We start from the raw sequence: 25,021 nt of genomic DNA on the forward strand, positions 1-25,021 counted from the left end.
GACCTTCATACCACTTCATCAACATCAAAAAAGCATATTAACATTTCTCTAATTGGCAAAAAAATACAAACTTCACACTGTAAAAATTATTGAGAAAAAAGCTTATAGGAATAAGGCAACGAGAAGCAAAATACATCAATTAATAATATTAATATGAATATTATAATTGAATAACAAACATTTAATTAGAATACAGACATCATTGTATTTTTTTTATTCAGAAAGAACGGCTTCGGCCGTATTGCTTCACAGACATCATTGTATTCCCACAACATCTTATTCTCCCACCTTATTTCTCTTATTATGATTTGCTTTTATTATTTGATCATCTTATCAAATTCACTCTAATTTTATCAATAACCATCCGAAAAACACATTTTTTGCGTAATCGAGATCAAATCAATTGCTTGTTGATAACACAGTATAAGCTCCTCGCACGGGGCTTATCAAAAAAAAAACGGCAACTTAACGCGCTCGGTACAAATGCCACCCGAGTCGCCCATGTGAAACTGTAAACTTTTTCCCCCATAACGTTTCATCTGACGTAGGGTGGGTTTTCCTTTGCCTTGTTGTCCCTTTTGTCGAACAAAACAACGTCTGCATGTGTCTATACCCCGCTCCACCCAGACTGGTCTTTCCCAGCTACGAGCACCCATCCCGAGCTTGACGAAATACCAATTAAACTCTACACATTAACGGTATCGCACGGGGTGATCCTCCTACCGGGACCCCATAAATCAGACACCAGTCAAACAGCGCCATCGAGGGACAGACCCGTCAGCCGCGTGTGAGACCGCGCCACCGAAACCGAGCCCGAAATTCAGGCGAATCTCCGGATCAAGCGACCCACTTGAACCGAAGGACGTAGAAGCTTCCGGACAATGGGGTGATGCTCCATCCACCCAGGACATCCTTTTCCTTTTTTTTTATCAGCCATTTTCCTTTTTTCGAGTCACTTTTTTGTGTTCCCGTCTCTCTTCGCACACAATCAAACACAGCAGCAGCACCCGAGTTCGATTTCCCGTCTCGGTGACCCATCATTAATTACTGTCCCCGTCAATTCACCTTCCAACCCCCTGCTCGCACCATGCTTTTGCTATACACACCCGCACAACCCGGCAAAAGAGCAGTCACACCAGACGGGACCAACTCGGTGGCATTGGCAATTAATGATTTTATGAGCCCAAAACAAAGCCAAAGCCCTTGCCAACACGGTGCGTGCGCGTGTGTGTGTGTTTGCTATCGGAGCAGGCTCATAAAATCCCATATCACACCAGCGCCCCTCCCAGCCTCAGGTTGCTGGCCAGCCCTGGGAAGCTTTCATCTAACGGGCGATTATCTTGATCCGGTAGGCCTCGCCGCTCGCCTTAACTGGACCCGGTAGCGAGCGAAAGGCATCAATTGAACGGTTTGTGGCGTGCCGTAAACAACAAGTGTCGATTGTCAGCCACCCCGACAGTCCTCTCGATTCTCTCTCCATACCTCCCTCTCGTCATAGAAGTGTTCGCATTTCCATTGTGTGCCGGTGAAACTAAAAGTCAATTAGTGTAGTTTCCGAAGATTGTTGCTCCTTTCCTTGGGACGCGAACAAGAAACCCGTTCATGCGTGTGCGTGCGTGTGTGTGTGTGTGTGTGTGTGTGTGTGTCAATTATCGAATCCTTTGCTTCCTCGCTTTATGAGCCGACTCTTGTGTGACTTTTGTGTGTGTAATTAATACGAGCACTTCACCAGCCTCTGGCAGAGGCTTCGGTTACGGTTGGAGGAAGAAAGTTTTCCACCCTCCTTTCCGACACAAAAGACGTTTACACGTTTGGGTCTGCGAAGACGCACACCATTAATCGCTCATTATCCTTCCGAGAAAAAGGGGTTGCGAGAAACAGGATTTCCCTCCAGAAAAGTGCATCCAAGACATAGTGGTGTGTGTGTGAGCCGACAAATCTGAAGCAATGTTGCGGCACAGCCAACGAGCACGCAAACGCAACCAAGTGGCCGGCCTGCCGGGCATTGCGGGCATCCTGTTGATCGTCGTAGGATTAGTGGGGAAACTTTGCACCGCAAATGCGGCCACCACCGTCCACTACCAGCGACATGCTGCACCACCAGCCAAATCGACGGCCACGCCCGCCCAACAGTACTTCGATGCCGTTGCACCGGAAGGTAAGGGTGATCCGTACCGCTCAAACGTTCTTCCACAGCAGTTGAAAGCGCTAAGCCCGGCGTGGCGTTGCAACCAACTTTCAACTGCTTTTATTAGTTTTAATTGCGCCTCGCTCCGTCAAACCCGGTGGCTCGATGAATGTTTTGGAATTAGTTTTCCCAACACACATTGGCCACGCATGGCTGCGGGCGAATGCAATTATTGTCCATTCCCGGACAATCCAATGTGCCCGGTGTGATGATGGTGGTGATTCAAAATGACCCATTACTATTGTCACTAAGCACAGGCCGTTGCATTTGCTGTGTTACAAGTAGAAAGGCAACACACAACAGAAGGATTACTGGCCATCCTGCCGGCTTCATTTCACCTCTGTTTGTGTCGTCCGCTTTGGTTTATCTTTAATTTATCAATCGAGCTCGTTATCACCCATAATTGGTTCACGTGCGTGTGTGGCTGATTGGACGGGGTATGATTTATTGATGGAGCTAAATTTGATCGATTAAACCACGTTCGATTGGGGTGGCAGTTTTCTCATGATTCATGCGAAAGTGGGCCAGAACGGGGTGGGTTTTTCAGGCATATTTAACCTTTTTTTTTAAATTGTAATGCTTTACCTTGTTTGCGAATAGGTGCCTGAATTATGCGCAGTAATGATAATTTAATTATTTTATTAGGGCTTAATTTGTAGTTAGTTTTGTGTGAGACACTTGTTAGGTTTAAGATACGTATAATTTCATTTAATCGGTATTCTAAAGTTACTTCTTATGGTGTAGATTGGGCGTCATAAATCAAGAGATAGTTTTTCTAATCACTCACTGAAGAACAAAACATAGTTTGCATACCTTCAGGCGCTTAAAAATAAGAGAAACTTCGAATGTCCGTCAGCATTAACCTTAACACGAGACTCTCTTCATTAATTATCCATCGAGATACAATGCCCAGCACCTCAGCAGGTGCTTCACTCTGTATGATCTACTGAAACAAGCTTTCCAGAAATAGCTGTTAACTAATTGCACAAAGTTTGCAAAACCCTCCGTCTTCGAAGAGTGCCGGTGCAGCTGCCAAATGCCCCCCCTGGCGCGATAAAGGCACAGTACTTAGACAAAGATTGATTAGAGCCATAGCATAGCTATTTGCAGAATGTGCCTTTGGCGGTGATTTTCACGCCACCCCCTGAACAAAGCATCAATCATGATCCGATGCTTGATTCGATGACTAAACCATATTTCTTCTCTACTCCCGATTCCAATCCTGGCAGATCGAGAAAACTTCATCAAATACCATCTGGACAGGGCACTGGAGGAGCGTTTACCCCGCCACACGAGCAGCATACCGAAGGACTTTGAGTTCGTTGCCTTCCAGGTGAGACACTCAGCTTCAATCATTCAACCTTTTTTCTGCCCCGCAAGAGCTTCAAGCGTTTAACTGGGATGATGGAAATCGGACGGCACTGTTACGCAGCCCTGCTTGCCTTTCGCCAATGACGTCAGCCGCAGCTCACTGGGTCGCTCATTTGCGCTTGTCATAATATTGTTTTTCCTACCACCAACCACCGAAAGTCTTTATGGAAATCAAACGGCGAAGGTCAACCATTCAAAGTCTGAGCCCTGCTCGACCAAATGCAGCTTGCCTCTTTTTTCGCTTCTGTTGCATGTCTGCTCGATTTCAACTTCTTTGCCACTCATTTTGTTTCGTTTTCATCTGAACTCATCTGAATAGTGTCTGTCGTGTCTGTCGTCTGGGAAGCTTTTGTGCCGATGAATGGTAACGGAATGGGTTCAAGGGGGAAAGAGGGTTTGAAGTGTCGTTCATCTTCAATTAGAAATCGGACCTTTTCGAACAGGAGAACTGCATTTTGCCACTCAATTACGGCCCGACAAAGGTCGGGTTTGTAATGTGCTAACGGGTGTGACAACGAGCTTGGCCATTGCAGATGGTAGAACGGATGCGAAAACGGAGCGTTGACAGATGAAAGGGATCCATCGTTTAATTATCAGTTAATTAATTCTTTGACGAGGAAACTCTTACACTCTAACGTATCAGCTAATCAATCAATATACGAATTTGATAACAACAGTTATCAGAGTATGTCAAAACAGGATGAATGTTCCATTTCAAGGAGCGAAGCACTGATCATTTACCATTATTGCTTTGAAACAACCTTTATTACATTAGTCCTTATAAGCTTGAATAAAGGTTGATATCAACCTTTCGCATTTACTGTTTTTTTTTTTTTAATATGCATTTTGGTAAGCTGCTATTTTAACTCTACGTTGAAGAAACAAAACTATGAAATAGATACAACAATGTACCAAAATAATCAATCAATAGCACGATGCACTCTTACTGACAGATAGCTTCAAAGAACCTGCAACCTGAAAAACGCCAGCTTCCTTTCATTAACACTTGCATTACCACACCCCATCGGTGTCAATGACGAATGGAACTCTCCAAACTAGACAAAACTAATCCAAAAGGCACGAAGTTCAGTCGCCACAAGAAGGGCAAAGTTTTTGATAAACTCTACCACACATTTTGCGCTACCCATGCGCTTCGTCTGCCACTCGATCAGTCGTCGTCTTCTCTCCATTTCCTGTCACTACTGTGTCTGCTGCTTTGTTCTTTTCGATTGACATCTCGACCAGCGGGTGGCATTGTGCTCGGTTCCCCCACTCCCCCTCGTAACCCCGACAGCAACTTTTGCCCGAAAACTTTGAGTAGTTTCACCGGAATCAATTTGCACAGTTCATTAAAGCTGTCCCGAGTCTGGCCAGTTCGCAAGATTGGTCGCATTGCCTCTTGCCCTAGCTGAAACTTACTCCTAGGTTTGAGTAGCCCGATAAAGCAGCATTACTGCTTCCTTTATCAGGTCACAAGGGTTTGGCCAACAGTGGACTATAAAAGCCATACCCTCGCGTCTTGTGCTTCAGTGGTACTGCTTTCTGGTACGACAAACCCCCGGAGCTCTGCTCGGCTGTTTCGTGCAATTCACCATCTCTAGTGAGTTTGTGTGCGTGTGTGTGTGTGTTTATGATGAAGATCGGGTATGAAATTTTCCGCACAGCAGCTTAATCCGTCCAAAATGGCATCAAGCCGTCCCGGTGCAAACGATCCACCCTCGCCGGCGCTGCGAGTCGTGCTGTGTATGGTTTCGTGGCAGCATTCGCAGCGGTAGAGCTTTCACGTGCGTCCCCGCTGCAATGATCCGGCTGACCTGCCACGGTTGGTTACCTTCACCGTGGCGACCACCGGGGCAGGCGGCAAAGATGAAAATTTAAATATAAATTAATTTTCCTCAATCCATAAGCGCCGAACGGTGCCGTCTTGGGCTGTGCAGTGCAGCGCGCCGATGCTTCGGTCGCTGGATGCGGACACAGCCTTTCCGGAGTGTGTCGTTCCAGCACAAGGCTCGTAAAACGTTACGTTCTGCGCGGTGCAAAGCTGTGTGTGTGTGTGAGAGAGAGAGAAATTTTATAACCACACTTAAAAGCGTCTTAGAAGGCGGCGAATGCAGCGAAATTGCCAACCCTTGGCGCCGGTTATGCCAATAATAGACGCTGGGGAGGTTATGCTGCTCAGGGACTGCGTTGCATGGTTGGGAACGCTGCAAGGTTGTGAGCGGTTTGGAATGATCGTTTAATAAATTTTCCCATCTTGTGGTAAGGAACACTCGTGATGAAGAAGCAGACAAATAATTATAAAATTTGCACAGCCACCTTATTTTTTCCCACGGCTTAGATTTGTTTTTAGATTTGTAGACTATTATCTTTACAAACTAAATATTGGGCCGCGTTTTAAGCGTTTTAAGATCGTTGGTTAAAATTCCAGCCTGTCAGCTGTTTGCATTGTATAGCAGTTTTCGAGCAGCTATCAATGTGGGTATAGCATACAGGTGGGATTATCCCAAGGCATATGTATGTAGAAGGCTGATCTTTTATCGCTTCTTCTTATGAATGAAGATTTAAAAAAAGTTTTGTGTATTCTTAAAGGTATCAGAAAGCCTGTTTGAGACCACCCGCTCTACATATACATTGATTCTAGATTCTACCACCTGATCTTTTGAATGCACCTTGGGATGAATGAAAAACACGTCCTTGCTATGACTTTTTTTCGAGCAGGCACTCGAATCTTATTCTAGCTTTGAGGCTGAAATAATCTAGGCTGAAAATCGCAAGCTAGTTTTGAGTGTGGTTTTGTATGGAGTGTTGACATGATTACAGCCATCAACTGTCAAAATCTATACAAAAAAGCTGACTAGTATCGTGAAGGGCCCCATTATTGTATTCATTTTTTTTCGGTTCTAGGTAATGTGGCTTACTAATGGCTTACTAACCAATGGCGCATTTAACTATTACACAGCTATTTGCTACAATATCTTTAAAATGAATGGGATCTTTTCGCATATTGTTGATTGTATGTTAGGCAAGAAATAATGCTCCGTTTTCTTCACTCTATCTTTTAATCGTCCAAACACGAATTCATCTATAAGGCTTGATCCTCGGCTCGATCGATTTCGCCTGTTATTTAAAACGATAGTGGCGCCTTTAACAACTCTCTGATGATCAGTTAATCAATTTTCAACGTTACATAATTATAATCTTTCGTGGCTGTAATTTATTTTTCCTCAACAAAAGGATACTATCAATAGTAATATAAATTTATCACAAAGGACAAGGCTTTTAGTATGAATTAAACTTCATTTAAAATGATCAATACGTTACGATACAAATCCAATATAGCTATATATTCGACTCAGTGAGCTACTGTAAATAGATTTTCCCGTTACATAAATTGCACTAAAAATGGATGCAAGTTTGGCTCATTGAGACCGATTTCTCAGAAAACTCTTTGAACCATTCTTTAACCATTTAAACTCATATTAATCAATAGTACGTGAGCAGACTAGCGCTCTCGTTCGACGAAAATCTGTTACATCCGGTAATCAAAAGGCACCGAACGAAACGAAAATATATCACCCAACATCAACAGGTTCTCCTTTTCATTTCGCATTTCGGAATACTCCTTCCAGAATCCCTTTACTGCACACACGTTCGATTCCGTAACTATTTCTACTTGAACGTTTTACCTACACAGACCCCCTATCGAATGATGATTATTCAACCATCGTCCCTTGCCTCAGTGCCGGCAGGCCAATCGATGAAACGTCCTGCGCACACACATTGAATCGATAATGATTTCCTGCCAGCTCGATAACGGACCAATGGCTACCAGCAGCATGATTCTTGTTCGCTCAAATTCACCCCACTCGCCACCACCACATCGAACCCATTGCAGGGAGAAAAAACACACACACCCGCACAGCACATTCATCTCAAATAACTGCATCCGTTTGCATTTCCGTTTGCTTCGATTTTGACTTCAAGCGTATGATGTCGCTATTTGCATTCCGGTTGATAGTTGCCCGCTCATCAACAGACGGCAAACATCGTGACCGAGGAGGAGTGAAATGTTGATTAATACATAGATTTTTCACTTTCTCATACCTCTATGTCAGTGTGTGAGTGTGTGTGTGTGTGTGTGTTTGGGTGAAATAATTTATCACCCAAACCCGGCGCAAGAAAGCAATCAGCTTTTCGACTTTCGTTTTTCTTTCGCTTCCCGCTTCCCAGCAGACAGATCAATTTCATCCGCTAAAGTTCTGCTGCCGGTGCAGAAACGAACGATTTTGCTTCTTCACTTTTTGCATCGCTTCGGATGCTTGGGTGGCTTGTAAACGTATGTCATCTCTTCCACAGCCCAGCGTAAGTGAAAATCATCTGGAGCTGGTGGAAGAACCGAACAGCACGAAGCTATTATCACCCGCTGCTGCCGTTGTCGTCACTGGCCCATCGTTCATTAGATATTCGATCGTTTGCTACCGGTCCGGATGCATCGACACGAGTGACATCGGTAACATCTGCTGCCCTTTCTGAATGGACACTCACACTCCCTTCTGCTGGGCGGTCGGACATGATGCCAAAAATAACATTCCAGCAAGCTAACCTACCCATCGATTCTCATAAATGCACATGGCAAAAGATGCCCCGCTTTGCATCATACATACTGTTTCATGCTTCCGGTGGTAGCTGCATTGCCGCTGTAAATCCCAGCAATATCTCTAAACAGAACCTTTGTGCACCTTTTCCCCACCCGCACGCTGCGGCAGGACGCGGCCGAGCCGGAACATTTTTCCCTCAACCTGTTGGACCACTTTATGATCGCTTACGGTCTGTCGGAGCTGGATGTGTACGCGTTTGTGGCGCTGAATGTGATCTGCTTCCCTTCCGGCTGGTGCTTCGACCCGGACGATGTCGGTAACATTTGCTGTCCCTTCTAGAGCTTCGGCAGCCTGGGCGTGTAAATAGGACCTTGCAAGTGAAGCAGCGTAAAGTAAACATAGACACACACACACGGATATGTATAAAAACACATACACACACACACATGCTGGGCCCTTTAAGGAAAGCAGTCCAAAAAGGGCAGCAACATGGGCGAGATACAGCAAACCACATGTTGACAAAATTAACATCAATAAAACCAGAGCAAATTGCTAAATCAATTAAGCTACCCCGGCGAACCGGGGGAAGGAGTCCCCCGTTTCGGGGGCACTTTATTTTACATCACCGTGTGTCTGTGTGTTTGTGTGGTTTTTTGGTTCTGTGTTTAGTATTTTTTTTTTTCAGCCCTTCAGTGACACACTTCCGTCAGCACACACGTGCCTCGCGTAGCGCTGAGTTGTCGCTAGCCGTTAAAATTTTAATCGGAGCCGCCTGTCCGCGTTGGCCCAACACACCAACGCAACCACATCCCTTCACTGACTTGACGATCCACAGTTTCGATGACAATGTAAATCATTCCCAACCACCGGTGAGTGTAATCAATCACCCAAACTATACCAGAAAACCATTGTCCGGCGGGAAAATTACAGCTGATGGATCTGTGTTTTTGCTGCGCTCCGTATCCTGTAGAATGAAAGGGGCAGCGGAAACACCGGCCAGGTGCTGCGTACGGGTGGCTAATTAAATGTAGCTAATCGTGTGGGTTTCCATTATTGCAGCAGAAAATGGGATTTGTTGTCATTAAATCATAATTAAAGAGTAAATTTAAATACAGTATAGAAGTCACGTGTTGTTTGTTTTGTTTCTAGTTCAATGGAATCAAAGGTAAATGGGGTGGTTTAGACATATAAGGATGACTGCATAAGCTGATTATGTGATCGTGAGTGTTTAATTAAACTATAATATATGGCTCTGCTTTACTCCTGCTACATCATTGATACTTTTTTATAACATTTATACTTTTTTATACAAAATTAAATTTGCACTTGAATTTTTGTGATTTGAATTTCTTTGCTAAAGATTGATAAAATGCTATAAATAAACCACTTTCTCTGAAATATCATTCATTGTGGACTCCTTAGTGTAAAACACAACAACACAAACAAAATTCAGGAATTTATTCAAAGCAAAATCAACGCAATTTAAAATTAAAACAAATTAATGACAAAACAGTTCAATATTCAAATAAATGATCAAATCAAGCTTTCGTTGTATTAACATATATTTTTGCATAAACAAGTGCCTCATTATTAATCTAAATAGCAGGAAACCGATTGGTTTCAAAGCATATTTTTACTTCATTTTCTGAGATAACCAATGTGAACAATGCATGTGCTTCTGACCAAAATGATCATTTCCTTTATAAATTATGTAAACACTGTTTAAATTTTTTTTTCTGAAATTTATTTGTACTAACACACTTTCAGTGTGCCTGTCACTGTACACGTATTGATCCAATTAAAATCATAGTAGATTGTTTTGATTAATTACTACTCACTTGACATATGAAAATGTCCGTTTTGCCTCTCTGACGTGTGGCGGTTAGTGCCCCCTTAAGCGGGGAAAAAGGCTCCCCCTCCCAAATGCTAGACTCGCTTATCAACCGCTTCGATTGTTTGTTTGTTAATGGCTCGCACGATTTACTAACGGGTGGCGCAGCTTCCACAACCACCACCACCACCAACACCACCTACAACCGGCACACAAAGCATCGTGCGGGAGAAATTGAGATCAGTAAGAACGCACACACTATTATGCTCGCGTGCTACACATTAGTACAGTCGGTGCCTATTGAAGGCAAACCTGCCCCCAAACCAGCATCAAACCCACTAAGGGCGGCCTGAACAGCATCGGATTGTGTTTTTCACACACACACACACGCACTGTATGTGTGTGTGCGGTTTATAAGCAAGTACCGCACCAGCCGGTACCGTCCAGCGTCAGTTCATTCGGTGGCAGTTCATTCGTGGCAGCCGTCCCGACTACGGCCGCGTGCTGCAAAACACACAAAACCTCGTCACAGGAAACGGTTGACTTTCCAACCTTTCGACAGAAACGGTTGGAGCCATTCCAATCCCGTCCAGCGCTCCCGTACGGCGCTTGATTAAGAGATCAAAAAGATCACAGCGAACGGCGTGCGGCGGACACACTTTTTTCTAGCCTCTAGCCTGACGACAACGATGGCGCGGCTCGCAAAGCAACCATCGCCATTCCGCTGCAGAACGATCGTTTTTCAACCGAAATTGACATGTTCGAGCAGGTACGTGTGTGTGTGTGTGTAAGTGAGTGTGATTTTCCACGTGTGTGAGTGTGTGTATTTGCCCGTCACAATGAAACAGGACGTCAAACCATCAGCGCGGCAAAGAAAAGGTGCCACGAACCGCGAGAACAAACCGTTCACTTCCGGCTTCCTAGCCTGCCAGTGGCCTTGCCCGGTGCAAGCTTTGTGCAAATTTCAAACCCGAACGATTGATTGACGGCATTTCGCGGTGATTTTGCACGCTGACAGATTTCAAACGTGCATATCCGGGCCGGGCTGTACACGGTGGCTGTTTCCGATTGCTACAAATTTGCAGCCCGCCCGTGGACTGGCACCGGCACCAACATAACGATTCGGCTGGCTGCTTTTTCGCTATCAAAAGGCAGGCGTTTTTTTTTGTTTTTTGTTTGGTGTGAAATGCAGCACAGTGCATTATGGAGCTTTTTTTCGGGAGGTGTTGATGATTGCATCCTCCTGCCCGTACAATCAACGGTTGCTGCTGTACAAACAAATTACACACTCGAATGGCACATGCGGAGACGCTGTCGGATGAAGGGGATGGAAGAAATATAAAACGTAAACTGTGCTGCAGCTATGTGTGATGATAGTGAATTTGGGCCTCAAAAGTGAAAAAAGATGCACATGAATGTGAAAAACCTAGCTATACACAGGGAAAACATTTATCGAAAGTTTGTTCGTTCCTAAACAGCGGTTATTTTATGCTTTTTTGATGAAACATGAATTTGAAGCCTGTTTTGCTCGTCTATTTGGATGATTGATTTGCCTGTAAATAACTTAATAGTGTTTTAGGGCGGCCTAATGGTACAGTCGTCTACTCGAACGACTCAATATGATGCCCGTTATAAGTTCAAGCCTAGAATGGACCGTCCCCCCGTAACAAGGACTAACTATCCGGCTGGGTGAAAATAAATCAAGTCTCGAAAGCATGTATAGGCCGGCATGTCCGCGTAGGCCGTTAAGCCAAATAGAAGAAGAAGAACTTATTAGTGTTAGTTGTTGAGTTAAATGGAACTCATGTATAGAATGCAAGAACACATTTCTTTTATCATGGCTTTTTGTTCGTTTTTCTTACTAACTAAAACTTATTAGGAGCTACAGTAATTGTTAAATCTTGTCTCTAAGTGAGCAAATATTTGTGTCCGATATTTTGATTGTTGCCTCGTTGTCATCGTTTGTTGTTCGAGGCATCCATTTTTTACTGTCAGAAATTAAGGGAAATTAGGCAATTTGAACTTTCGCTACATTTTATGTAAGCACGTAACTAGAAATATGCTTTCCTTATATCTAGTTTAATCTTTTATTTAAATTTTCATTATCATTGGAATGTCCTCCCTTCTTCGTCTATAAACCATCCCCTCTCCTATCATTAGCTTGCTATTGTTGTGCTGCTGGCTGGCGCTACTCCCTTCCCCGGAGGCACACACCATCATCGAGCGACCTTCGCGTCCATCACCGGAGGATTATCGGTACCAGCGCGCCCTGCTAGCCTCCGAGGAATCCGCCCTTGCATTCGGTGCCGACATCCCACTCGCCGGTAACGAGATCCTCGTGAACAATCACCTGATGGACCTGAAGCGCGATGAGCTCGAGAAGGGCTACACCAATCCGTTCAACTTTTCACCCGCACGCCACTTCTTCGAAGTGCTGGACCAGATTAACGCATCGCCACTGTTTCGGTTCGTGCGCGAGCTACCGAAGGGAGCGGTGCTGCATGCGCACGATACCGCCCTGGCCAGTACGGAAGTGATCGTGAAAGCCACCTATCAACCGCACCTGTGGCAGCGTGGCTGTTTCGAGCACGGCCGGCAGCCCGAATTTCTTTTCTCCCGCACGAAACCCACAGCGCCCCAGCGAGGAAATAAGCATGACGATGGTGATGACGATGATGACTGGGAGCTGGTGCAAACCGTCCGAGAAAGGATGGGCCCGGCCAGGTACGATGAGCACGTCCGGCAGCTATTCTCACTGTACACGCCAGACCCGCAGACCGCGTACCGCAGCATCAACGATGTGTGGGATCGGTTTAGTCAGATCTTTCTAGCGTTCAATCCCATCGTTACGTACCGGCCCGTGTGGGAGTTCTACTTCCGGGAGGCGCTGCGGGAGTTCCACGAGGACAATGTGCTGTATCTGGAGTTTCGCGGACTGCTACCTACGGTAAGGGCTCGCTGTAAGCTAGAGACAAGGCTCGGGAAGTCTATTTGACTGTCAGCACCAATGATTGATGGGTTTTTGTGTGGTCCATGTGGTGTGGTCTGCGTATGAAGGGAACCTGGGGCTAGCCAGGTGGTTCGGTAGCATTGTGACATAACGTCACGCACCGTGAGGTGTCTTAAAGCGAGACAAAGTGTCTTATTGTTGTAACAGCAGCATTAGGTAACATGCTTATCAGGTTGTTACTGGCACTTTGAAGAGATTTTTAGATCGTTTCACCGCCCAAGGAAGGTCATTAGATGGGGTTTGAAATATTTCAATACGTAACAGAGATCACCGCTGATGAGCCGATGAAATCAAACACATCGTTATTGCTAATCTCAAACATCCAATTTTCAATAGTCCAGTAACATTTTTTCTGTAATATTCGGTGCAATTGCAAACGCCGATATTAAAACGGTGCAGCAAAGCAAAAGCAATTTTCCCTCCAAAATTACTCGCCCATCGTTTTGAAGGGCCGTCGGCGATTGCTAAAAATAAAGCCCCCAACTTCATTTCGCCAATATTTGCAGCTGTACGACCTGGATGGCAAGACTTACGGGCCGGAGGAGGTGGTACAAATCTATCGCACAATCACGGAGGAGTTCAAAGCCACCCATCCACGGTTTGCCGGTACGAAGTTCATCTACGCGCCGTTGCGACTGGTCGACAACCAGACGATGGATCAATACCTGAGCCTTGCCGAACGGTTGCACCGCCTGCACGGTGACTACGTGGTAGCGTTCGACCTTGTCGGCCAGGAGGACCTGGGCCGCCAGCTGCTGGATTTTGTACCCCAACTGCTCCAGCTGCCCGCGTCCATCAACTTTGTGTTCCATGCGGGCGAAACCAACTGGAACGGCATGCCATCGGATGGCAATTTGGTACGTTTATATATCTGTATGCTGTCGGAGGAGCAGCTCCCGGTAAAATACTGAAACTGTAGTTTTGTTTTATTTCATTTCTCCAGTTCGATGCCATCATGCTCGGCACGAAGCGTATCGGGCATGGCTACTCGCTGCTCAAGCATCCGCTGCTGCTGGAAAAGGTACGGCAGCGCAACATTTGCGTCGAAATCAATCCCGTCTCGAATCAGGTGCTCCGGCTAGTAGCCGACCATCGGAATCACCCGGCCAGCGTACTGTTTGCGTCCGACTTTCCGCTGGTAGTGTCGTCCGATGATCCGTCTTTCTGGCGCGCTGCACCACTGAGCCACGACTTTTACATGGCGTTTCTCGGCATGACGACGGTCGGGCAGGATTTGCGCGTGTTTAAAAAGCTGGCCCTCAACTCCATACGCTACAGCTTAATGAGCGATCGGGAGAAGGAGGTGGCGCTTGGAAAATTCCAACTGGCCTGGGATGGTTTCATCGATCGGAAGGCGGAGCAGCTGAGGGCGAGCAGTAGGAATGAGGTGTAGCTTTGAACAGGAGAAATATAGCATGGTTCTGGTACAAAAGTTGCACAATTTTTGTTTACATCAGTCGATGAGCTGTGCGAGAAAGTGATTGGTACTGGATCGTAGTAAAATCATGATTATGATCATAAATCACCTCATCAATGTTCTTGAATCACACATACCAACGAATAAATTGGTAAGAATTGCCAGAGAACATGTTTTTAAAGATCATTGGACAACTGGTACCACTTGCACTTGCAACCGGTACAACTAATGAGCCATTAAGTCCTAATACAATCGAAATTATAATACCTCTGCATGTATCTCAGTCATTTACTGTCTTTATTGCAAATTGGATACTGTTAAAATTAATTAAACTTACGGTGGTTTCCCTAGCAAGTTCAAAAGCATAAGCTTCATTTCTTATTTCACGATAATATTCTGAATTCAAGATCAACAACTAGTATATATGGCATCTAGGCTTCGATAGAAGCACATGTGTGGTACTCCCGCTGTGATCGCTGTGATCGAGATCATTGATAAACAAGATAACAGCTGACTGCTTAGATGTTATTTGTAAATACTGTGGCCTCTGCAATTGGAGCTTGACTTATTTTTGCGGAGTTTTTGATGTCGAGATAGTCTTGAAGCTATAGCTCCGTATGAAGTACCAAAGACACGACTACTCGAATCATTCCTGTGGTATTTGAAAGTTTAAATTTCGAACATGGACACCATTATCTCGGTTGAGCGCTTTAAAACATACCCGTCAAGGGCTCAATTCCCGTATGGATCGTGCTCTCCAGACAGTACTGGCTGACTGACCGTCCTGCTGAAGGTAATCAATAAATCACCCCATTAATGGTAATGGTCCGATAGTGGTTGTTGCACCAAATGACAAGAACGACTTCTTTTGTACTATATTTTTCATTCACCATAAATTAGGTTTAAGCTAGCAGGTGGTATCATGGTGTTGAGCAGGCTTGAGATATCCTGTATTAATCTTTATTATTGCAAGAATGCATAAAGAACCGAAAATTAACCTAAACTAACCTGTTAAACTTTGTTAAATCAACCCTACAACCACTTTTATTCCGTCTTTCATTACATTTGCCTTATTGATACCTTCCACTGGCTATAACATTCGACCACCTCCGATAACAACAAACCCCTGAATCAAACAGCCTCGCTCACTGTTTCTTATCGACTGTAGCCTTATCTATCCCAAAACCGCACACATGGCAGATTGTCACTGCCTGGCAAAAAAGTGAAAAACATCGCTACTGTTATTTTTAATTCAACGTCCGCTCTGCCATTCCTCGGAATTAAATGTGCGCAATGGAAGAAGAGAAATGAACAAGGCGTGCATCAAAGCAGACGGTAAACGAGCAACAGACGACCGTTTTGTTTGGCAACAATAATAAAATAAACAACCCTAACGCACCCCCTTCCACTTCTGATCACTCTCACTCTCCGATGCCGACATGGCCGCGTGCTGTCGATGAGAATTTCACCTCCACAACCCCGTCAGGAGGGGCAACAGTGGCTGTGTGTGTGTGTTTATGTACTGGGTTGAGGGGCTGTGAGCACGTTGATAATCTAAACCCCCCAGTGCTAGCATTCACACCAGTATGCCATCGATCCACCACACAATCAGCAAACTCCACCATCTTGCCACCCCCAAACGATGCACAACGATGACGTCCAACAAGCACCACAGACTGAGTGTGCTATTTGGTTGATGGTGTTAGTGATGGTGCTAATGCCAACAACCCCCTTACCGAACCTCAATCACACGCTACCTCACAGCGGGGCTAAACACGCGGCGTGTCGGGTGACGATCGTGCTCATATTATCTTATTTTTTGCCCGCTCTCTTCTGGTTTTTTTTCGCTTTAACATGCTCGCATTTTGAACCTTCATTCTGCGTAGGTTCCACGATTGTGTCTCCCCACACGCTCAGTACTATCGCGAACGCGCTGCGTGAAGCTTTGTTTCTCTGCCTTTGCCCAGTGCCCATAGATCGATCTAGCGAATGGCTCGTCCAGCGTACGATGAGTTCTGCCGGCAGCGGGAGGAGTTTTTCGCCCGGGAACAGGGCCGCGGCCTTGGTGCCAATCTCGTGCTCAGCCCATCCGAACAGCGCCTCAACCAGTACGTGATGCACCTGAAGCAGCAGGAACTGGCCAAAGGTGTGGAGAACCCGTACGAGCTCGTATCGGCGCGACACTTCTTCGAGATGCTGGATCGCATCAACGAGTCACCACTGTTCCGGTTGATTCAGAAGATGCCAAAGGGTGGCGTTTTGCATGCCCACGATACGGCCATCGGTAGTACGGAGCTGATCGTGCGTGCGACACGCCACGCTCATCTGTGGCAGAGCGGTAGCATTCCCCAGGCGGCTGCGGATCCGATGCCGGTGTACACGTTCTCGCGCAACAAACCCACGGCGGAGGGTGAGTGGCGTCTGGTAGCGGACATTCGCAGCACGATGGGTGACGCAGCGTACGAGGCGGCCATTCGCAAGATGTTCACGCTGTACACGACCGATCCGCTGAATGAGCATCGCGACATTAACGATGTGTGGCGCAAATTTATGGCACTGTTCATCTGCTTCGAACCGATGGTTACGTACCGGCCGGTCTGGGAAGAGTACTACTATGGGTGTTTGGAGGAGTTGCTGGCGGACAATGTCACGTACCTGGAGTTCCGTGGACTACTCCCACCGGTGAGTGGCTTTGGTCTTCATACACTTCACATAAAATTCGCTCATTCCTAATCACTCTCATGTTTTAGGTATACGATCTAGATGATCGTAAGTACACCCCGGAGGAGATCGTGCAGATGTACGTCGATCAGTCGGAAAAGTTCCTGCGCGCCAATCCCAAGTTTGCGGGCGTTAAGTTCATCTACGCACCGTTGAAGTTCTGCGACGACAGCACCTTCGACGGGTACCTTACGCTGGTGCAAACGCTTAAGGCACGCTTCCCGACCTTCATCGCCGGGTTCGATCTCGTCGGTCAGGAAGACCTTGGCCGACCGCATACAGACTTTAACGAGCGATTGCTTCGTCTCCCGGCTGGAATTAATTTCTTCTTCCATGCCGGCGAAACCAACTGGACTGGACGGCGGGACGAGAACTTGGTGAGTGTGTGTGTGGTTGCATGATAAGATAGGTAATAATAGTATCCCGAGTACTCTATTCATCAGCGCGCGCGCTGATGGAGCTGCTGGACAGGAAGAATTGAGCGATTGACGCTAAGCTATCAGATAGCGAGCAAAGGGTAAAGTTGTGATAACTTCTTGTTGGTAGGTTTTTTGATAAGAGTTGAAGATAACACGGGAAGGTTGTTTAAGCTGCTGGACAGCTTGTTGCCATATGATTTTTACATTCGTTCACATCAGTGCATTATGCTTGCTGGATGGGCTATATTTAAACTTGTTGTAGGGTTTTGGGCCACCATTGAAGATAAGAATCAATTGATGAAGGTTTACGTTGTAATAAGAATGAGAATGTTTATTTCCTATTTTATTTTGGAAGTATCAAGAGGCCCTTGATCTCAAGTTATTGAGATAAGACCACGAGGTCACGATCACGAAAAAAATATGTTATAAACCTAGCATAATCAGCTATTGACTATGTCTCATCATAGATCGACGCCATCCTGCTAGGAACGAAGCGCATCGGGCACGGCTTCGCCGCCATCAAGCATCCGGTCGTGCTGGAGGAGATCAAGAAGCGCAACATCTGCATCGAGCTGAACCCGATCTCGAACCAGGTGCTGAAGCTGGTGCAAGACTTCCGCAACCATCCCGGCGGTTTCTACTTCTCCGACAACTACCCGGTCGTGGTTTCGAGCGACGATCCCTCCTTCTGGTGTGCCTCACCCTTGAGTCACGATTTCTTCGTCGCGTTCATGGGACTCGCATCTGCACGGGCCGACCTACGGTTGCTCAAGCAGCTCGCCCTCAACTCGATCGAGTACAGTTCGATGGAAGGCGAAGAGAAGACGATCGCCACCCAGAAGTGGACTGCCGCGTGGAACGAGTACGTGGAGGAGATGCTTAAAACCATTCCGGCTGAGTTCTAAAACGGTTAAGAGGCTGTAAGCTAGGATTGTGTAGATTTCCAATGGAAACAGTATTTCTTGTGTGTTGTTCCTTAAGCCTTTGAAAAACGTGTAAATTGATTTGTGTGTTTTTTCGGTTACAAAACATGCAAAACTCCGTTGTAAACGACTGGTGCCTTATGAAGAACACGAATAAAAGATCACAAAACGAAGGAGTTCATTATGTATCTTCCAAATCACACGTTCAATCATCGATAACACAATTGTACATTCCACGCTCTCGCTCACCTTCTGTAACGAACCTGCAAGGAGCGTGACTGCGGACAAGACACGAAAACATCAGCAATAAATGTTGCCACCTCAAACGATACTGTTTGCCAAATTCACTCACCACTCACCAGCCCATAAAACCCCACACTCTTAAGGTTCTTCCCGCCCACCCATCACGCCATCATTTATGCACTTTCTTCTTCTGCTCCACCCAAACTCCAGCAAAGTGTTCGGCGAAGCGCTCCTGCCTGACCGGCCATGAAAACCGTTCGTCCTCGACGTGACACAAACCACTCGAACCTGCCAGCCTGCCTGCCGGTCAAGCGTATGTTGATCATAAAATCCTATGTTTAGCACCCGAGAGGCACATTCCTGCTGGACTGAACAACCTTCCGCTCATTCGATTGTCCATGTTTTCGTTTGCCGCGTGTTTTGCGCTGTCGCTGGCACAGCGTGAGACAGTTTTCTTTCGGTCAAGAGAAAAAGACGTCCTCGATGGCATCAACAAATTGGTGTCTCTTTTAGCCGCTGGACACAATGCACCGGCAAACTGATAGGATCATCGTTTTGGAGGAGGCGTTGGAAAGCTTTCTCGCCGCTCCGCAACGTGCAAGCCAGTTAGGTAACACACTCTGTTTCAAGGAAATGAAAATATCGTCATATTATGAAGCAACTATGGAACGAGACGGACGTGTTTCGACTGACCAAATGCCTCCAAACACTCACACACTCAAGTTGGGTTGTTCATTTTCTGCCTGCTGACACTGTGCAGGCTTACCTTCTCGACCATACTGTCCAGCGGGTGATTGTGTAGAATCCATCCAAATAAGCCTAACACGACCAAACCAGCCAGCTAGCCAGATCGATGGCCAGGTCGGGTCCATCATATATCACTAAAAATGAAGCGAAAGCTAAAGCGAAACATGAGCCCCAAAACTGTATATTCTTGTCCAGTTTCAGTGTTCGCTTTCCGGTGCAGGAATTTAGCAAAACCGACGACATTGGGACTCGGCTGGTGAGATTAAGGCAAACAACAAAAAAAAATTATCGACCAAACGATACGTGATGACACGACACAAACACACACACGCACACATACATTCACTCGTCCACGGGGCAATAAATCACACCATCAAAGCCGAGGGCTCAGGGCCAGTACTGGCCAGGAGAGCAGGGATAAAGTAATTTACTATGTTATTTATTGAGTGATTCGTTCGCCTCCGGAGTGCAAAATGTATCACGACCGGTGTAAGCAGTCGTGCTTTAAGTGTCTCTGTTGGAGAGACACTGAGTCAAAGCTATGTAGCTTTATTACTTTATACATGAAAACAGCATAAAACATCATTTAAAGGTCACATTTTGGAATATTATTAGCATGCTATTCCTATCACAACTAACACGCTTTAAGGGACATGCATTAATTTGAATCCCAATCATAGTTTGGTTGTTCTAATGCCTTGAAATATTCAGCCCCAAATTGAATTGCTCGTTCTACGCTGTTTTAGAATTCCCTCCCCTTAATTTATTAGCAGAATTTATTACCAGTCAAATCAATTTCACCTCAATTCAACACTCCGTGGTCAGTCGGTGGAATTACACACCGGGCAAACCAATGCTCAATCACGCCGCCGTGCTATCTAACCGCTGCCATCTTCCGGCTGCAATCTAATTCTACTCCGTCTCGATAGATTCATTAGCAGATAACAAGGAAATAAACAACGTCACATGTCGCTTGCACTGCTTTTCCCGGCGCTTGTTAGCGCCGGTCGAGTGATGGATCCGGTCGGTGCAAAAGGATTCCGCTCTCGGTACAAAAGCATTCCAAACGCAGCCCAACGGAAGCTAAGCAGTCAAATGAAAATTGATGGCGTAGCATAAATCTGACCATCGAATCTCGTCTCGAACAAACAGTCCACCGAGCTGTGTAGCAGCTTAAGGGATGCTGGTCGAGGAGACAAAAGCGTCCGAGGAACGCGAGACTGATTCAATTTGTCTAACAATCACCACGCCACGATTGGACGCCAGCGAAACAGCTCATTAGCTTAGGCGAGGAGCCAATGCTTTCTTAGAATAAACAAAAAAGACGAAACTCTGTTCCGTTTTATGAGCTTGCCCGAGCTCGGATTGTGAGTAGATAAAACAAACAAAAAACTACAACGAGAAGGAGAAAAACCGACGATAAATTCCATCCTCATCAATGCTCCGATTGCAGATTACTTTCTGCTGCCAGTGGTGCGAATTTTGCAATGGATCGCACCGAAGCATAATGAACGCTCAAGCGCAAAATTTATTGGAAAATCATCATTCCAGCTCAATCGCTGAAGGCGTTCGAAAGGCGGAGGAGGGCCCAGCGGTCCGGTGGCAAACCCAAACGGAAGTCAATTTGAGCTGTCCGTTTTAATTATCTTCCTACCGGGGTGGTATTGATTTTTTCAGTCTATGTCTGTTTTGCGTTCGCTTCATTAAACGATGCACATATATTTTTTTTATAGCAGTAAGTGATAGAAATGATCGCATTCATAAGCTGGGGGTAATATTAATGCTAGCAAAGTGCATGTTTCAAATCGATTTTTTTCCTTTTTTGCAGAACCGTGTAGAAGGAATAGTAAGTTCGAAATAGGAATTGCATATTGGTGCATAGGGGATTAATATAAGTGGAACATATCCTTTCTCTAGTAAGCTTAGCTCTACAGGGTTTCATAAAAATGGTTCAATGTCTCTTTTTTACTTGTGACGATTTATAGACCAATTTCTACATATTGTTTGAGTCAGTCCCACGTTTTATTAACTTTTTGTCTTATTTATTGTTTTTTTTTTTCAATTTTCATTCAATGATTTGTTTGAAATATGCTGGGACGATATCACTAAATCGTAAAAGACAAAACACATACGGAAAATAATCAATATATCGTTTAATTCATTTCAAAATATCGAATAAATCCCAAAACGAGCTCAAAAACAATCGAAAAGTGTCGAAAAAGGTATGAGAAATAATATCAAAAATCCTAGAAACCCCGTAAGAACTGCTGAAATAATATAAAGCGATGTTTGAGTTTTTTTGGGCTGATCTGGTGGTACAGTCGTCAACTCGTACGACGTAACAACATGCCCATCTTGGGTGCAAGTCCCGAATAGACCGTGCCGCCATACGTAGGACTGACTATCCTGATATGGTAACAATAAGTCACTGAAAGCCAAGCTCACTTTCACTAATAGTGGGTACACGCAGGCCTTGACCAACAGCGGTTGTTGTGCCAAAGAAGAAGAAGAAGAAGAAGTTGTTTGAGTTTAAAACGAGTATTATGGAAAAAAAAGTTTACTTCAATAACCGTGAACCTTCAAGTGATTTAATTGTACATATATCCCTTTTCAACCTCAACTCAACAGTACTTCATACAATCACAATCTTTGAAGTTCTCAATAGTGCATTAAAATGTTCGTTTTTGTGGAATTGTGTGCATCATTCACATGAATAAATCGATAAAGCAAAAACTACGCCATACGATCGAACCACATCGACCGCAACCACAACACTTTGCGAATATCTTGATGAAACGCAATATCAACAAATGAACACTTACCATCGTTTACAAAAACTGCAACAGTATGCAAAAGTGCACTCGCAGCCTGATCATCCCTGAATGTGCTTCATTCCGCGCATTTTTATGCTGAAGCTCTTTCGTTCCGAGAAATACGAAAAATAAATAACACAGCAAAATAATTATAATGCATTAATAACGAGCTCTGCAGAGAACAAAAAAAAAGCACAGCAAACAACAGCCCATCGCCCACGCAGTAAACACACGGATGACGCTTCTTAACCCGGGAACGAAACACCGAGTTCGACGGCTCTCCCGCATTCCGCCTGCTTATTGGTCATTGGTGCAGCACTTTAACACTTTTCAATTTGCACTTAACCTCACACAGTTTACACGCCGCAGTACTCCCTCTGTCGGGAAAAACCACGCCCCCCCCTTAACGTACGCACCCTCTTATTGCGTTCGATTGGAAGGTCAGTTGCAGCTGAAGCGCCACGGTTTCGTGATTCATTTTTGCTCACCCTTGCGAGGCTGCGCGCTTGTTATCCTTGTTAATGGAAATGGATTAAAATTTTATTAGCAACTCGGCGGAACAAACTCCGTAACCAGCGTGGTGGAGCGTGACGATGTGAGTGGTGTTTGTGTCCAACCTGTGTCGCAGTGGCGCTATTTTGTTGTATTAATTCGCGCACACACACTGCAGACAGCCGGAGGCCACTCGATACCGGGTCGGCACGATAAAGCTAACAATCGTTTGCCACTGCCATCGCAGAGAAAGTGTAATTATTTATGTTGATAATATTTTGTTTCTCGGAGGGCTGTTCGACGCATTATCCTGTTGTGTCCACCGAGCGCTCACCTCGCTGTGCTCTCCTCACATTGTTTGTACGGGCCAGAGTAACTTTTACACGTTGTGGCCGTGGGTTTTTTTAATGGGAAAGTTAGTCTCATGGAGATGTTGATGAATGTAAACAAAATAAAGTGAGAAAATACGGTACAGTGAGGGAAGAGAGAAAAAAGGAAAGACATATAGAATGATAAAGAGGAAAAGTGTGGGGTTTGTAATATGAGCAGGCATTAAACTGTGCGCATGAAGTTACATCTGGTTCTGGTTTGAGTAACGGTGAATGAGGCCAATAGGCTCAAAATCCCTGTTAAAAAAGACAAATAACTAAGAAATAACACTCTTCTATTATTAACCCTTACATTATTCTATTATAACACATCATAATTGTATTCAAACACCAACCACAGAAAGGCTCGTACTTCATTTTAGGAGAAACTCTCAGGAACATCCGATACGGGGTAAAGCACCTTTGTTGCACAGCGACATTTCCGCCTATAGGCTCAACGAAATTTACTCTAAACCTAGTTCATTTGGCATGGTTACAGGGCTATTCAACGCTATTCCCAAGTGTTGCATCAACCCAAAGCACATGTGATGAGAAATTAATCTACTTATTCTGAACGATAGCAGATCCCGGAAATGAGCCTGCACTCTTATGTATAAGGCTCTGAACTCAAACTGGTTCCAGGAACTCGTCCCAAACCTATACCGTACGCGATACAAGAACTGGTATGTTTTGGGGCCTGCTTCAGGATCGGCAAAGGTTCAGAAACCAGTTTAAGGACCGATATGAGTTTTGTTTAAGTTCCAGAAACTGCTCGAGTTATTGGTTCGAAATCTGCATCCTATATGAGTTAAGAATCAGTTTCGTTTCCGGTAACGGGTTAAAATTAGTTTATCTTGATTTTGACCCCTACATTGCTGTGGAACTGGTAAATTCAGTTATTAAAAACAAAAAACAACATCATTTACGTTACGTTCATTACGTTTATACTAAAAATACGCGAGCCAACGTGAATACTCTAAAACATATCTATTCATTTCATTTGGTGCTAGAAAATGAGTGAATATAATACAGGAAAGAGAGACACTAACAATAAATACATTTCTTAAACAAATCCTTTACTTACCCCCTTTTCCATCGTAAAAGAAATTTACTAAATGTCCGACAGTTCGGATTACTTCAAATGAACATAACCACGTTCCACATCATCTATTCATTTTGTCGTTTTTATTTTTCTTATCCCATTCCATATCACCCTACCCGTTGGAGTCGGTTACATTGCAATGCATGACCATTTGCTTCACACATCACCACTTCACCTCCCATCTCAATACCCTTTCGGTAATTGATAGCAAACTGCTTGAGTATACAAGTTTATTCTTTGCTTTTAAACACTCGCAAACCGATGCTGCCACGCGTGCTACCGAGCCACTTTGTCCTGTGATATTTGGTTGTGAAAATTAGCCCTTTTCCTCGACTTCCGATGCACTTCATGTACACCACCCTCACCATCACATTCTCGTCTACTAATCGTTCCAAGGATGCGGTGAAGGTTTAGCAGTTCACATTCGTACGAAGGTGAGCGGGGGTTTTGTCTAGTATTATTTTCATATTTACATACGTATCGTGCATTGATATTTCACTCGTTTCATTCATTTCGCTCCTTCTCTATCGCTCACAAACACACACACGCTTACACAAACACATAATTTCAATCCTTTTGCTCTTTTTAACTATTTCGCTCAGTGAAAGTGGTGGCGATGTCTTGTTCTTGTAGTTTGTAGTTTCTTGTGCTCTTGTGTGCAGAATAACTAATTCTGTGAAGTGGCTTGTACAATCGTGAGTACGGGTTTGTTTGGGTCTGTCTGTATATGCATCGAATAGAATTCTCATCCACGCGTCTGAGAGTGTTTGTATAGGTG

The 25,021-nt window shown here is 44.9% G+C and overlaps 3 protein-coding genes across 4 annotated transcripts; all 3 read left to right on the top strand.

Annotated features, from left to right (window-relative positions):
• Positions 1 to 602: 602 nt before the first annotated feature.
• On the top strand, positions 603 to 8,722 carry LOC120952684 (uncharacterized). 2 transcript variants are annotated; one of them, XM_040372140.2, is made up of 3 exons: positions 603 to 2,158; positions 3,418 to 3,521; positions 7,916 to 8,293. In XM_040372140.2, exons 1-3 carry the CDS (start codon positions 1,948 to 1,950, stop codon positions 8,090 to 8,092), a joined length of 492 nt encoding a protein of 163 aa, XP_040228074.2. In that variant the 5' UTR covers positions 603 to 1,947; the 3' UTR covers positions 8,093 to 8,293. The 2 variants fall into 2 exon arrangements, with proteins under 2 accessions (XP_040228074.2, XP_040228076.2); XM_040372142.2 differs by lacking the exon at positions 7,916 to 8,293 and adding an exon at positions 8,326 to 8,722 and having other exon boundaries at positions 952 to 2,158.
• A 1,695-nt stretch (positions 8,723 to 10,417) lies between these two features.
• On the top strand, positions 10,418 to 14,433 carry LOC120951791 (adenosine deaminase 2-A-like). The gene is made up of 4 exons (XM_040370714.2): positions 10,418 to 10,757; positions 12,149 to 12,935; positions 13,505 to 13,855; positions 13,942 to 14,433. The coding sequence occupies exons 1-4, from the start codon at positions 10,678 to 10,680 to the stop codon at positions 14,389 to 14,391; spliced, it is 1,668 nt and encodes a 555-aa protein (XP_040226648.2). The 5' UTR covers positions 10,418 to 10,677; the 3' UTR covers positions 14,392 to 14,433.
• Positions 14,434 to 16,307: 1,874 nt separating this feature from the next.
• LOC120950636 (adenosine deaminase 2-like) lies at positions 16,308 to 18,651 on the top strand. The gene is made up of 3 exons (XM_040368831.2): positions 16,308 to 17,097; positions 17,166 to 17,513; positions 18,023 to 18,651. The coding sequence occupies exons 1-3, from the start codon at positions 16,405 to 16,407 to the stop codon at positions 18,458 to 18,460; spliced, it is 1,479 nt and encodes a 492-aa protein (XP_040224765.2). The 5' UTR covers positions 16,308 to 16,404; the 3' UTR covers positions 18,461 to 18,651.
• Positions 18,652 to 25,021: the final 6,370 nt, after the last annotated feature.

Source organism: Anopheles coluzzii, chromosome 2, assembly GCF_943734685.1.
Source record: "Anopheles coluzzii chromosome 2, AcolN3, whole genome shotgun sequence".
In the NCBI taxonomy this organism is placed as follows: domain Eukaryota; kingdom Metazoa; phylum Arthropoda; class Insecta; order Diptera; family Culicidae; genus Anopheles; species Anopheles coluzzii.

Coding starts and splice junctions, on each gene's coding strand:
- LOC120952684 (XM_040372140.2), top strand. CDS start 1,948: ATGTTGCGGCACAGCCAACGAGCACGCAAACGCAACCAAGTGGCCGGC. Junction 2,159..3,417: donor CGATGCCGTTGCACCGGAAG/GTAAGGGTGATC, acceptor CAATCCTGGCAG/ATCGAGAAAACTTCATCAAA. Junction 3,522..7,915: donor TTGAGTTCGTTGCCTTCCAG/GTGAGACACTCA, acceptor TCTCTTCCACAG/CCCAGCGTAAGTGAAAATCA.
- LOC120951791 (XM_040370714.2), top strand. CDS start 10,678: ATGGCGCGGCTCGCAAAGCAACCATCGCCATTCCGCTGCAGAACGATC. Junction 12,936..13,504: donor TTCGCGGACTGCTACCTACG/GTAAGGGCTCGC, acceptor CAATATTTGCAG/CTGTACGACCTGGATGGCAA. Junction 13,856..13,941: donor TGCCATCGGATGGCAATTTG/GTACGTTTATAT, acceptor TCATTTCTCCAG/TTCGATGCCATCATGCTCGG.
- LOC120950636 (XM_040368831.2), top strand. CDS start 16,405: ATGGCTCGTCCAGCGTACGATGAGTTCTGCCGGCAGCGGGAGGAGTTT. Junction 17,098..17,165: donor TCCGTGGACTACTCCCACCG/GTGAGTGGCTTT, acceptor CTCATGTTTTAG/GTATACGATCTAGATGATCG. Junction 17,514..18,022: donor GACGGCGGGACGAGAACTTG/GTGAGTGTGTGT, acceptor GTCTCATCATAG/ATCGACGCCATCCTGCTAGG.